Here is an 11,645-nt window from a genome sequence, read left to right on the forward strand (position 1 = left end):
AACAGTGTTGCTCAATACTATATTAGAACGTGGTAGGTGAAGGAAGAGTAGTGGGTTCATGACAGTGATGCTATTTATGATAACAGGCTTGGCAGAAGCAGAGGCTGTGAGTGGTGGTAAAGGTATGGGTCAGGGTCTAGTACCTAAGAATATGTAGCGGCGTGGGCTGCTGTAGAATACTGATAGCTACGGTAAACAATAACGTAGGGCTATCGACTCGTCTGCTTCTCACGCTGTTCGTATAGCAGGACAGATTCCACTGCTGCATCATGTAGACGAAATGTGTTCTCTGGATCTCGAAGTTTGGCCTTTTGTTGCTCAATGTGCTTGCGGATTTGTTTTTGCTTGTCCTTTATGTTCAAAACCTCTACCGCCGCGTGCAGTAACACTAAGTGACATACTCCTCCAACTTCTGACAAGCCTGGCATTACTGTGTGTTGATGATCCTTCTATCCCTATCTTCTCTCTTGGAAAGCAAAAAAAAAAAAAAAAAAGCCGGCTACAACACTTGAGGAAATCACGACCAGTGACTGGGTGACTGGGCAACAAGGCGAGCGGATTCCCACGAAGACTGAAAAGAAATCTCTTGCATATCGTGTTGTTACCGAGCTACGGCCAATAACACTGCTGCACTACAAAGCTAAAGTGTCATGATCCCAAGCGCAATGCCTCCTGTCGCTATCAATAACGCGCGCATGCTCAGATTCAGATTTCTCTCGCCTGTCCAGACAGAATAGAAGCGTGAGGCCCTTTACATACTCCTTAGTATCTTCATCATCTTCTAGAAGCGCATCATCCAATTTTCCTATCCCGACAACTCAAGAAATTCGTCCACGATGAGCACCCCTTTGTACCGGTGATTCGATTGCTTCAGAAGACTCTTGGCCCGTGTCACAACGTAGTGTGATACCCTCAGAGACATCTCGTCACCCTTGTTGCAGGCTTGATCGAATCTGGCACGCACCGTTTGGTAGATAGCATCTGCGTAGTAGACCAGTTCTTCTCGCTCCTTAATGATTGCAAATGACCGCTTGATTCCTTATCGCTTGTCCTCCTCCTTCCATCTGCCGGGAGACACAGATCGCCAAATGGCTGTTCGGCGAACTTATGCGACTTCAGCATATAGCTTTTCGGCGTGAACAGCGAAATGTATAGAAGGGCTAGGGTCGTTCCATCCTAATTGGATCATTGGTGGCCATGAGATCGGTTGCCTGCTTTGTGCAAGTACAAAAGTTATTATTATTACGGGTTTGATAGGCATGGTACTAATGAATATGGTTTTGGTGAACGCGTTTTAGTGAGTCAGGTGGAGATTCATTTGTCAAGAAGGTGCAAAGAGTATCAATGGACATCAGCAATATTTGCTGCCTGAATGAAAAAGAATTGGAAAATTACCAAATTTTTTTGTACTGCATCAATCTCACAACTGTCGAAATGTGAACAGTTCCCTCGTGTCCATCTGCCGGCAGCAAAATGCGGGGTCGTGAAGTTCGGCCGAGCTCATGACGTCAACTTCTCCACATTCGGGATCTCCAGTTGTTCACATTATCACCATGAAGGTTCGGAACGCGGAACGCGGAAGCAACAACCCTCGGGCATAGCAATTAGAGCTCTCTTCAAGACGCAAATTCCCAACTCACACTCAATGTTTACGACAACATGGGCAATCTCATCCCCGTTGTCGTCGCCCTGGGCGCAGTAGCCCTTGCCTACACCTTGTTCACTAACCCTCTTAGTAAAATCCCTGGCCCTCTATCCGCTCGCTTCTCACGAATATGGATGGTGCAGCACTCACGCGCCGGCGACATGCACACGACTATGATTGAACTGCACAAGAAGTACGGCAAGCTCGTGCGCACAGCACCTAACGAAGTCAGCATTTCGGATCCAGCGGCCATCAAAACTATCTACGGCGCAGGATCGAAGTTCCGCAAGAGTGGTTGGTACTCGGTCTGGCAAGGTCATCGCACGTTTGATCTGTTTGGGGAGAGGGATGAGAAAGTCCATGGCAAGCAGAGGAGGCTTGTTAGTAATATCTATAGTCTGGATCAGTTGAAGAAAATGGAACCGTACGTTGATAGTACGTTGACATTGTTCCTGGAGAGGTTGGGTGAGGTAGGGAAGAAGGGTGCTGTTGACATGGGGAAGTGGGCTCAGATGTTCGCTTTTGGTAAATGCGTACTCACATGACAGACTCGGGAGCTGGCTGATGTGATTCAGATGTTATTGGTGAGGTCACGTTCTCACGTCGCTTTGGCTTCCTTGCCGCCGGCAAAGATGATGGCTCCTTCTCTGCCATCAACTCAGCTTTACATTCGGCTGCCTGGATCGGCCAGACTCCTTGGCTGTACTGGCTTCACGACTTCTTCATGCCTTACATTGGCAACTACCTTGGTGTGAACAATCGCAATGGTTCACTGCGTCAGTTTGCTGCTCGTGAGTGCGATGAACGCAAGGGCCGAGGGAGTGATCACCACGACATGCTGCGCGCACTCATGGATGTCAAAGAGCAGAAGCCAGAAGAGTTCGATGACAATGGTGTGCTTAGTATGGCGGCAAGCAACATCTTCGCTGGCAGTGACACTACTGGAATCAGCATTGGCGCCGTACTTTACAACTTATGCAAGAATCCTACTTGCAAAGAGAAGTTATTGAAGGAGATCGGAGAAGTCATGCAGAATGAGGGGCTGAGTCCAATGGAGAACATACCATTCAAGGTCGGTCATGCCATGCCTTATCTGCAAGCGTGCATCTATGAGGCTTTGAGAATGCATCCGGCAGTCGGCATGTCATTGCCGAGAGTTGTGCCGCAGGAAGGTTTCGAAATCGAGGGGGTCTTCCTCCCGGCTGGCGTAAGTTTCACCTTTCAGTTGCTAAAGTTCGGAACTAATGTCTTGTCAGACCATCATCGGTGCCAATCCTTGGGTCATCCACAGGCAAAAAGAGATTTTTGGTGAAGATTGCGACGTCTTCCGCCCGGAGCGGTGGTTGAAGGGTGATCGAAGTCAGATGGGTACGCATCGCCTTGGTCTGTTTGTGCAAGACTAACATGATCCGCAGACCGCAACTTCTTTGCTTTCGGGAGCGGCTCGCGCACTTGCATTGGAAGAAGTATGTTGTTTTGAGACAAATTTTCCTATCAGTACGTGCTAACATTTCTCTAGACCTGAGCTGGATTGAAATGACGAAACTTGTCCCTTCACTTCTCATGCGCTTCGACATCGAATTGGCGCACCCGAAGGACAAGCCAGAGCAGCACTGTTGGTACGCTTTCCCAATGCCCCCGATCTTTCCGAAAGATACGCTGACGGTCTTCAGGTGGTTCGTAAAACGAGAAGGGTTGGACATGAAGCTCACCCCTTACATACAAAAGATTGACAGTCCCGTTCTAGCATGATCTTCTTGTCTAGTGTAGGTTATTACAAAGTGGTTGCAACTAGCAAATGCCAATTAACATACAAAAGCCAGTTCTCGTAAAGGAGGCTTACTACACATCGCAGAGCCGATAAAAGCAGACAAAAGTGAAACCTCCGTCATCGTCGACGTCAAGTCCATTGTTGTGTGATTTCCCTGATCCACTGTGATGGTCCTTCCCTTCACAATCTATTCCACCAAATATTCACCGATGATGCTTGCAGTTTAGCAGCTATGTTGTTTCCTACCATTGAATCTACACCTCTTACACATACAGTTGCTACGTAACACAAGCGAATTGGAATTCGTACTCACTCCATGAACCATACTCTTTATCAAGGTCATGCAGGATGATCATCTCGCAGCCTTTACTCCTCTTTCTAAGAGCCAGGAGTGTGAGAAGTTCTTCCAGTTGTGTAGCTGCTCTGATCGAGGCAACATCAATTATGACGGTTCTGGGTGCAATTGGGATCGGGCAATGGAAATTGAGGTTCACTTAAGTTGAATTGAACTAAGCTGCGTGTTTAAATAATGTGAGGACGGAGTTTTGACCGTGAAACTGTTGTGTTACTGTAATCGTATGAAGGAGTACCATATCGGTCCGTTTATACTCAGCCTCACTGTACTGCAACATTAATTGTTGCGGTATCAGCTGGTCCGTACGAGACCCGATTACCCTTGCTTAGACTGTTCTGGACTGGCACGTTCCAGGGCCAGTATATATAGCCTTCTCCTAGTTAGATAGCAACTAAGCGCAGTATTCCATCGACTCGATAGTCCTACGCTATCGTTTATTGTAGCTATCAGTGTGCTACAGCTGCCCACGCCGCTACATTAATCCATATCTGGATTCACAATGTTGAAAGACCAAGCAGGTCGAGTAAAGAGTCCAGCCAGCTCAGCGCTCTCGCCAAACGACGCGGGTCCTGTTCTTGTTGACGACCGATTTTATAGTGTAGGCTTCCGATGTAAGGGTCACTTCCGGAGCCCTGATGTGTTGCCTAGATATGGCATTATTATGGAACAAATCGGTAGCTATTCTCAAGGGGCAGAAAGTGAGTAGAATTTGGCACACACGAGATGCCCATCTCGTGTGTGCCAGTGGCCATACTCCTGCTTGCGGCGTAACTTCTCGGTGCACTTGTCGTTGTTAAGAGGGCGGATGTACTTGTTGTACTCTTCTGCGGCCTTAAGCTCCTTCTGAATGGCGTCTGTGTCCATCTCTGTGGTGAGCTGTGGCCTGCGGAGTGTCATCTCCTCCCAACATAAGTCATTGTCCTGAAATCCTGGGGCTGGTGTGTCGCCCTTGATGATACCCCGGGCGTCAATTGCGGTGGCAGCATTGAGAATTTGCTTGTTCCAGTCCTTCCAGTTCTGACCTCTGCCCTCAGCTGGACTGACGCGAAGACCTGGAGGAAGGCGCAGCACACTGAGGCCGCCCGGCCGGCGCCTAGGGACAACAGGGGTTGCTCGCCTATGAGCAGACCACACAAAGACTCGTCAACGAGCAGGGTCACGTGAAGCGCTCGTCAACAAACCACAACCAGTCCAGATAGATCAGGACCAAATCCGCTCGTCAGTGAGCAGATCGGGTGGACAGTATATAGTACGTAGACACATTGCCCCTATGGCATCGTGTTCAACCTTGTTAATCAACTTTGTTATTGGAATCTCACTTGCTCTTGAGCCAGACAGTCTACTCTGTACTACTCATTGCTACCAGTCGCCACAGCCTTTGAACAGACGACTACCTGTCACGAGTATTTCCCTGACATGTACCGGCCAGCCCTCAGACGTACTCCGGGGCTGGACCGGAGGCTCACAGGCCATCTATATATATTCCCTACAAACCTTGAGGCTCAGCCATCAAGGATTCGTCTAATCTCATCCCATTTGCCCTCAGATGGCACCAATCCATCCTGCTTCCGATTGCCTGCCTACAGTGACCTCACACTACCCCTGACTATTGCAAGGACTATTATAGTCCCGACTACTAGTTACCCCAACCCCTGACGATTTCCTGTGCCTCCGCTCATCCTTGAGAACCAATCGAATAGTGACTACGAGCTTTGCCTAAGACACGACTTCAACACTATGTTTCTGTGTTAATTACTGAGGCCTGAACACAATTACAAAGAAGGATTGCTACCCACTGCCATTAATCAAGGAAACACTATCCCAAGTCTCCTGGGTAAAGTGGTTCACCAAAGTGGAAATTGTGCAAGCCTTCCACAAGATCGTAACAGAAGGTGACAAATGGAAGACAACATTCAGAACCTGCTTTGGACTGTACAAGTGGTTGGTAACACTGTTTGGTTTGGTCAATGCACCAAGTACCTTCCAGAGATATATAAACTGGTTACTATGGGAAATCTTAGACAAATGCTGTCCTACATATGTGGATGATGTTGTCAGGAAACGGCTTCGTATGGTTGTCTACAGGGCTGATGGGGACGGTATTCAAGCAGGCAGACCGAACACGGTCTGCAACAGTAGTATTTAGGTAGGATTACAAGACTTTGCACAAGGCGCAACCTGCAGCAGGCTACCGAGGACTATGTACAGGAAAGGCAGTAGACAAGTGGCTTGCGCCATTCGCTTACAGTAGCCGCAAAGGGCTGTAGGGTCCGCGTCAGTCCCGTGACAGTGGAGGTCCAGTGGGACGTAAGCACATTGTTGTGTCGGTAAAGGAACTGTTATGATCCTGCGTCTCACACAGCAGTCGACCTGCAATAAGTAACCACCAACCAGACATAGCAACTACGCACAAGCAAGGCTGCATTGGAACCATGCCTCGACAGACCAACAGCACGTGACTGCTCATTATTGAGCATGACACACGTGATTGCTTGATAGTGAGCATGATGTGTTGTTCAATAGTGAACAACAATATCATTGGATCAACTCGGACTGCTCACCTTTGAGCAGTACCGTCTCATACAGTATATAGCAAGTAGACACGCTGCCCTTATGGCATCATATTCAACCTTGTCAATCAACTTTGTTATCGGAATTTCATCTGCTCTCGAGCCAGACAGTCTACTCTGTACTACTCATTGCTACCAACTGCCACGGTCTTTGACTAGGCAACTACCCCTGACCACCACGAGCTTTGCTTAGGTGACCAACCCCCTTGTTCCTCCACGCTCTACTCATGCCTGAGACCCAACTGAACCATGCTTCCAAGCTTTGCTTAAAGTACAACTTCAACAGAAACCAAGTAACCCAGGCCCTGGGGGCAGGCTTTTTGTTGGTTTCAGCCGCATTCATCTCATGTCTAAATATATTGTTTCTTTGTGTCTTGCTTTGTGAGGTCACTGTAGGCAGGCAAGCGGACACAGATGGATTGGTGCCATCTGAGGGCAAATGGGATGAGATTTAGACAAATCCTTGATGGCTGAGCCTCAAGGTTTGTGAGGAACATATACAGGTAGCCTGTGAGCCTTCGGCTCAGCCCCGGAGTACGTCTGAGGGCTGGCCGGTCCATGTAAGGGGAAATACTCGTGACATGCTTGTTGTCTTACACACAACAAGCTCTTTTGTTGCAGGTGTCTATATTTGTGAGGCATACAGCTCAGCTCCACTGTGCTACACTGACCAAAAAGGTACAGTACCGCTGTAGATAGCAGGTACTGGAAGCTGAACAGTATATATCCATGACACTCAGCCTCACCGACATGCACCGCGGCAGATGCACGACTGCAACAGCAAAAGACGCCATAACATGCATGAAGGAACAATTGAAAAATCTGTGCTGGCACTGAATAAGAGGGCGCAGAGGCAGAATTGATGCAGAGCAAGGAGCAAGCAGTAGACAATAAGCAATCGTATGTTTATTAGCATCCATACGATGTTCCCTCCAAAGGAGCGATGACGCACTCCAGATTTTACCATTGTTCTGTCAAGCTCAACCTCCCCACTTTTCACTAAAGCGTGCGAGATTCGACTGCGCGCTTGCAAGACGTGTGGTGCAATAGTTGGTTGGTGCGCGGCAATGCGCATCGTAACAGGTCGCGCTCTTCATCGAGTCTCTCTTCATCCATCTTGAAACGACAGCTCTCTTGCGCGGCAGTATCTTCGTCATACGAACGTGTCATGGCGAAGTTTTGTCATCAGGAGATAGCGTTCCAGGCGGGTGCAAGCGAGTTAGCTCCGAGTGGCCCCTGCTACGGCGCGGACTGTCGATGTCTAACCAAACGTCAACGCTCCATCTAAAGTCATACGTGCTCCATCAATTGCTGAGAATTCGCCATCGTCTTCGTTAAGAACGACGTGCGTCTGCGCAGCTATGAGACGATCAACAAGCAGCAGCGACAGCTCGATACGAGAGGAGTCCGGGATGAGCGAATCTAACATTAGCGAAAAGCGAGAAGTTGGCGACGAAGAGAGGGTAATAGGTCTTGAGGGAACCAACCGTCCAGCGAAAGAGGAGGATATTGTGCCGTTTGGGAGAGCACAAAGCCGTGGGCGGCGGTCGCAGGACAGGCGAAGTTTGGTGAGGTTTGAGTCGCATCATTCAAGAGCAGGCGCGGATGGCTACACATGGCACCACGACGGAGATAAGAGCAGCCAACGACCAAACAGAGCCAAGGCTGGTGTTGTAACTCCAGACCCATACTTGGTGTCATTCGACGGCGATGCAGACCCTGAGAATCCACGGAGCATGTCCAGTCTACGACGTTGGGCTATCGTATTGATCTGTGCAGCTAGTTCGCTCTGTGTGTAAGTCAGATCTCTTATTGAAAGACCAAGCACACTAGTATCATACTAACATTATTGAACATCAGGACCTGCACATCGTCCCTATACACGTCGACATATAGCCAGATCGAACCCGAGTTCAGATCTTCTCGGCTCGTATGCACGCTTGGCCTCTCGCTCTTCGTCGCAGGTCTGGGTGCAGGACCGATGGTTCTAAGTCCCCTTTCTGAGGTGCGTTGCCAACATGCAGGTGTATGCATGAGCGTGCATCAGCATTTACTCATGAGGTGCAGTTCTTCGGCCGACGACCGATCTACATTGGCTCATTTACGTTCTTCCTGATCTGGCTGATCCCCTGTGCTGTTGCCCGAAACATCCAAACCATGCTGATTGCAAGATTCCTCGACGGCCTGGCAGGCTCAGCTTTCCTCAGTGTAGCGGGTGGCACCGTAGGAGACATGTTCGCAAAACACGTTGGTGATCGCAGTCCTCAGGCATAAATTGTGCTAATGTGGACTAGGAACTATCCGCACCCATGATGGTGTATACGGCATCACCATTTATCGGACCAGAAATAGGGCCACTCATTGGTGGCTTCATTGTTGAGAACACCTCGTGGCGATGGTAAGTGTGCCGCAGACCCCCCACCCAGTGTTCCACCACCTGCAAGTCGATTCGTCATTACTGCCCACTCACGTTACTTTTTATGTCGTTCACTCGTATGGTTTGGGCATTGATCACTGTGCTCTCATGACATGAGCGGTGTACTGATGTCAAATAGGTGCTTCTATGTACTCATCATATGGTCCGGACTCCAGGTAGGCAGTGCCACACACCACGCGAGCAAGACATTGACACTAGGCACTAGCTTTTCCTGATCGTGTTGTTCGTGCCTGAAACGTACCACCCCGTTTTGCTTCGCCGCAAAGCGATTCGTCTGCGAAAGGAGACTGGCAACCAAGAGTGGATCGCGCCTATCGAGAAACTCGACCGATCAATTGCTAAGACGGTGCTGTGGTCATGCATCCGCCCGTTTCAACTCCTCTTCTTTGAGCCAATGGTAAGCAAACCGATGTCGCATGAATATTCATTGGTGGACTTACTCGCGTGTACAGTGCCTCAGCCTGTGCATACTCTCTGCGATTTTACTTGGAATTCTGTACCTTTGTAAGTACCTTGAATCCTTCGGGGCTCCGCGGCTGACATTCCCGCAGTCTTCGGTGCATTCCCATTGGTCTTCCGCACCAACCACGGTTTCAGCTTGTCCCAAGTTGGTCTTGCATTCTTGGGCCTGTTCGTGGGCATGCTTACAGGTATCTCTACCGATCCAATCTGGAGACGAGTCTACGGCAGGCTCGTGCGGCAGCATGAGGCGCAAGGGGGCGAGCCTGGTGGTTCAGAACCAGAGTTTCGGCTCCCATCGACAATACTTGGCGCCTGGGTCGTCCCAATTGCACTTTTTGGTAAGTCGTTGCATGTCCTTGACGTTTAACATGCTCCTAATCACGTTTCATGCAGGGTTTGGATGGACCACGTACTCCTCGTAAGTAAACCCTTCTGGAAAACGTGTTGGGCCGTCGCTAATATCCTTGATTGCAGGGTGCACTGGATAGGTATGACCACTGTGCATACTATGCGATACTAGCTGACCATGACACGACAGTCCCAATCATTTTCTCTGGTATCTTTGGTGTTGGGTAGGTCGAGGATGTCCATACGCTGCAAATTAGTAACTGACGTTTGCAGTGTCATCTGGGTATACTCAGGAGTGTTCACCTTCCTCGTCGAAGCAGTAAGTGTCACCGAGTCGGCCCCACAGCCTGATATAGTCGGCACAGCCTGATACAATGTTAACCTCGCCGACCAGTACCCTGTATACGCTGCAAGTGCCCTAGCCGCGAACTCATTTGCAAGGTCGTACTTTGCAGCGGCCTTCCCTCTGTTTGGTGTCCAGATGTACAACAGTAAGTCTCTGAACTGTGTGGCCTGATGAAAGAGCGGTCACTAATTTGGAAAAGATCTTGGATACCAGTGGGCGACATCCTTGCTCGCATTCCTTGCCCTTGCTATGGCCCCGTAAGACGTCCCAATGTAGTGGATCTGGTAGTCGCTAACGCACAGAAACACAGATTTCCCATCCTCTTCTTTCGATTCGGCAAGCGGCTCAGGGGCAACAGTAAGTTTGCATCAGCATAGACGGGCCGCCGTGTCGACGCGAGGTGTGGCAGAATGCAGTAGAAGCGCCTAATAATAGAGGAAGTAACACGGCACCCATGCCGTCACTATTGAATGCTGCGTCCCCACGTGAGACGACATGAAGCAGGTCGGCCGGGCCTTTGTGTGACTTGACTTGGGCGCCACGAGGGCGGCCACGCCTGAGCGAAGGACGGAGGGCGCACGTAATAGCAGCGGTTACGGACGGTGCCGTTAGCGAGGGAGGGTACCAACGTGGCCAGCACACCAGCGTCATGGATAGCGAGACATTTCAGGGCACACAGAGTCTCGCGAGTGTAGACGAGGAGTGACATGGTGTATCTAGTGGCGATGAGAGGTTGTACAGACCCACAGAGGCCGACCACTAATGGACGTCTGCCAAGGCCGCGATCGCAAATGCACATGGCCTGTAGCCAGCCAAACTAAAAACTGCTGGATATGCAATGAAGCGTAGCGGCGGCTGCTTGCTTCTGTTCTGCGTATTGTGGCCTCAGCTTGCACGAGAGATTGCGCTGAAACGTACGACACGATGAAATGTGAAGTTGTATACGAGCACCTGAGGCTGATGGATATTGCGCAGTAGCCGGCTGAAGGGAGCGGCTCCGGCATGAAGTGTTCGTCTGCCATGGATGGGGTCCTCTGTCACGAACGTCGTTCTAAATGTCGCAGCGGGCCATTGGCTGGAGCGGCTCGCTAAGACCCGGCGGACAGGGACCGAGGCAGGAGCGATAGGTCGCACCTTCCAGCAAAGCTCGTCAGCCAATTGCGGGGAACCGCATTTTGGCGCAACAGCCTCGACGACCAGCACACGCACGCACACACGACCTCGCCGGCTGCTTCGAGTCGCCGCCTGCCCACACAATTGCGTGCTGGGGTTTGAGGTATTGACTGGCCTGCGCTCTACCCCCATCCAGCTGCTGCTGCCCTGCGATCGTCTTGCTGCACCGACACAGCCTCCAAGCGCCGTCCCACAACGTCGACTGCTCCTTCCAGCGCACGCTGCGCTCCTGCCTTGCTCGACAGCTGCCCCGCCCCATCGCTCCAGCGCGCGTTCTCTCACCGCGGACGCGGGCCCTACCAGTCGCGCACTTCAGCTTCCCGCAGCATGGGCAGCGCGTCTCGGTAGCATTCTGCTATCAAACATGATCCTGTGGCTCCGTGGAATGCTCCCTCGACTGCATGGACCCTGGCCCTGTACCACTACCATATTGCTCCATATCTGCGCGCCGGATTGAGCGTGCTCTCAGAACACCCTGACACTGGGATCTTCATTGCCTCTTCGGCCCCCGTGACGCGCATCCATTGGGCACACCCGT

At 50.6% G+C, this 11,645-nt stretch overlaps 5 protein-coding genes across 5 annotated transcripts; 2 read left to right on the forward strand and 3 right to left on the reverse strand.

The window, feature by feature from the left end:
• Nucleotides 1-1,552: 1,552 nt before the first annotated feature.
• Nucleotides 1,553-3,441, forward strand: BU25DRAFT_441977 (cytochrome P450). Its single transcript, XM_033709267.1, has 6 exons — nucleotides 1,553-2,170; nucleotides 2,221-2,852; nucleotides 2,902-3,013; nucleotides 3,061-3,111; nucleotides 3,165-3,264; nucleotides 3,319-3,441. The coding sequence occupies exons 1-6, from the start codon at nucleotides 1,660-1,662 to the stop codon at nucleotides 3,395-3,397; spliced, it is 1,485 nt and encodes a 494-aa protein (XP_033558808.1). The 5' UTR covers nucleotides 1,553-1,659; the 3' UTR covers nucleotides 3,398-3,441.
• An 834-nt stretch (nucleotides 3,442-4,275) lies between these two features.
• On the reverse strand, nucleotides 4,276-5,128 carry BU25DRAFT_493580 (uncharacterized protein; the record flags this gene model as incomplete). Its single annotated transcript, XM_033711725.1, has 2 exons — nucleotides 4,276-4,888; nucleotides 5,115-5,128. 2 exons carry the CDS (start codon nucleotides 5,126-5,128, stop codon nucleotides 4,456-4,458), a joined length of 447 nt encoding a protein of 148 aa, XP_033558809.1. The 3' UTR covers nucleotides 4,276-4,455.
• Nucleotides 5,129-6,850: 1,722 nt separating this feature from the next.
• On the reverse strand, nucleotides 6,851-7,505 carry BU25DRAFT_156462 (uncharacterized protein). The gene has a single exon (XM_033700679.1). It carries the CDS (start codon nucleotides 7,414-7,416, stop codon nucleotides 7,084-7,086), a length of 333 nt encoding a protein of 110 aa, XP_033558810.1. The 5' UTR covers nucleotides 7,417-7,505; the 3' UTR covers nucleotides 6,851-7,083.
• Nucleotides 7,506-7,619: 114 nt separating this feature from the next.
• On the forward strand, nucleotides 7,620-10,360 carry BU25DRAFT_413514 (MFS general substrate transporter). Its single transcript, XM_033707053.1, has 15 exons — nucleotides 7,620-8,136; nucleotides 8,202-8,346; nucleotides 8,409-8,588; nucleotides 8,636-8,739; nucleotides 8,897-8,933; nucleotides 8,984-9,175; nucleotides 9,231-9,282; nucleotides 9,330-9,578; nucleotides 9,634-9,658; nucleotides 9,715-9,728; nucleotides 9,779-9,812; nucleotides 9,862-9,907; nucleotides 9,983-10,079; nucleotides 10,134-10,191; nucleotides 10,245-10,360. The coding sequence occupies exons 1-15, from the start codon at nucleotides 7,703-7,705 to the stop codon at nucleotides 10,309-10,311; spliced, it is 1,734 nt and encodes a 577-aa protein (XP_033558811.1). The 5' UTR covers nucleotides 7,620-7,702; the 3' UTR covers nucleotides 10,312-10,360.
• Nucleotides 9,934-10,707, reverse strand: BU25DRAFT_413515 (uncharacterized protein). The gene is made up of 3 exons (XM_033707054.1): nucleotides 10,245-10,707; nucleotides 10,134-10,191; nucleotides 9,934-10,079 (listed from the first exon to the last, which is right to left on the reverse strand). Exon 1 carries the CDS (start codon nucleotides 10,641-10,643, stop codon nucleotides 10,398-10,400), a length of 246 nt encoding a protein of 81 aa, XP_033558812.1. The 5' UTR covers nucleotides 10,644-10,707; the 3' UTR covers nucleotides 9,934-10,079; nucleotides 10,134-10,191; nucleotides 10,245-10,397.
• Between the last annotated feature and the right edge of the window lie 938 nt (nucleotides 10,708-11,645).

The sequence above is a fragment of the Macroventuria anomochaeta genome (assembly GCF_010093625.1).
Source record: "Macroventuria anomochaeta strain CBS 525.71 unplaced genomic scaffold BU25scaffold_30, whole genome shotgun sequence".
In the NCBI taxonomy this organism is placed as follows: domain Eukaryota; kingdom Fungi; phylum Ascomycota; class Dothideomycetes; order Pleosporales; family Didymellaceae; genus Macroventuria; species Macroventuria anomochaeta.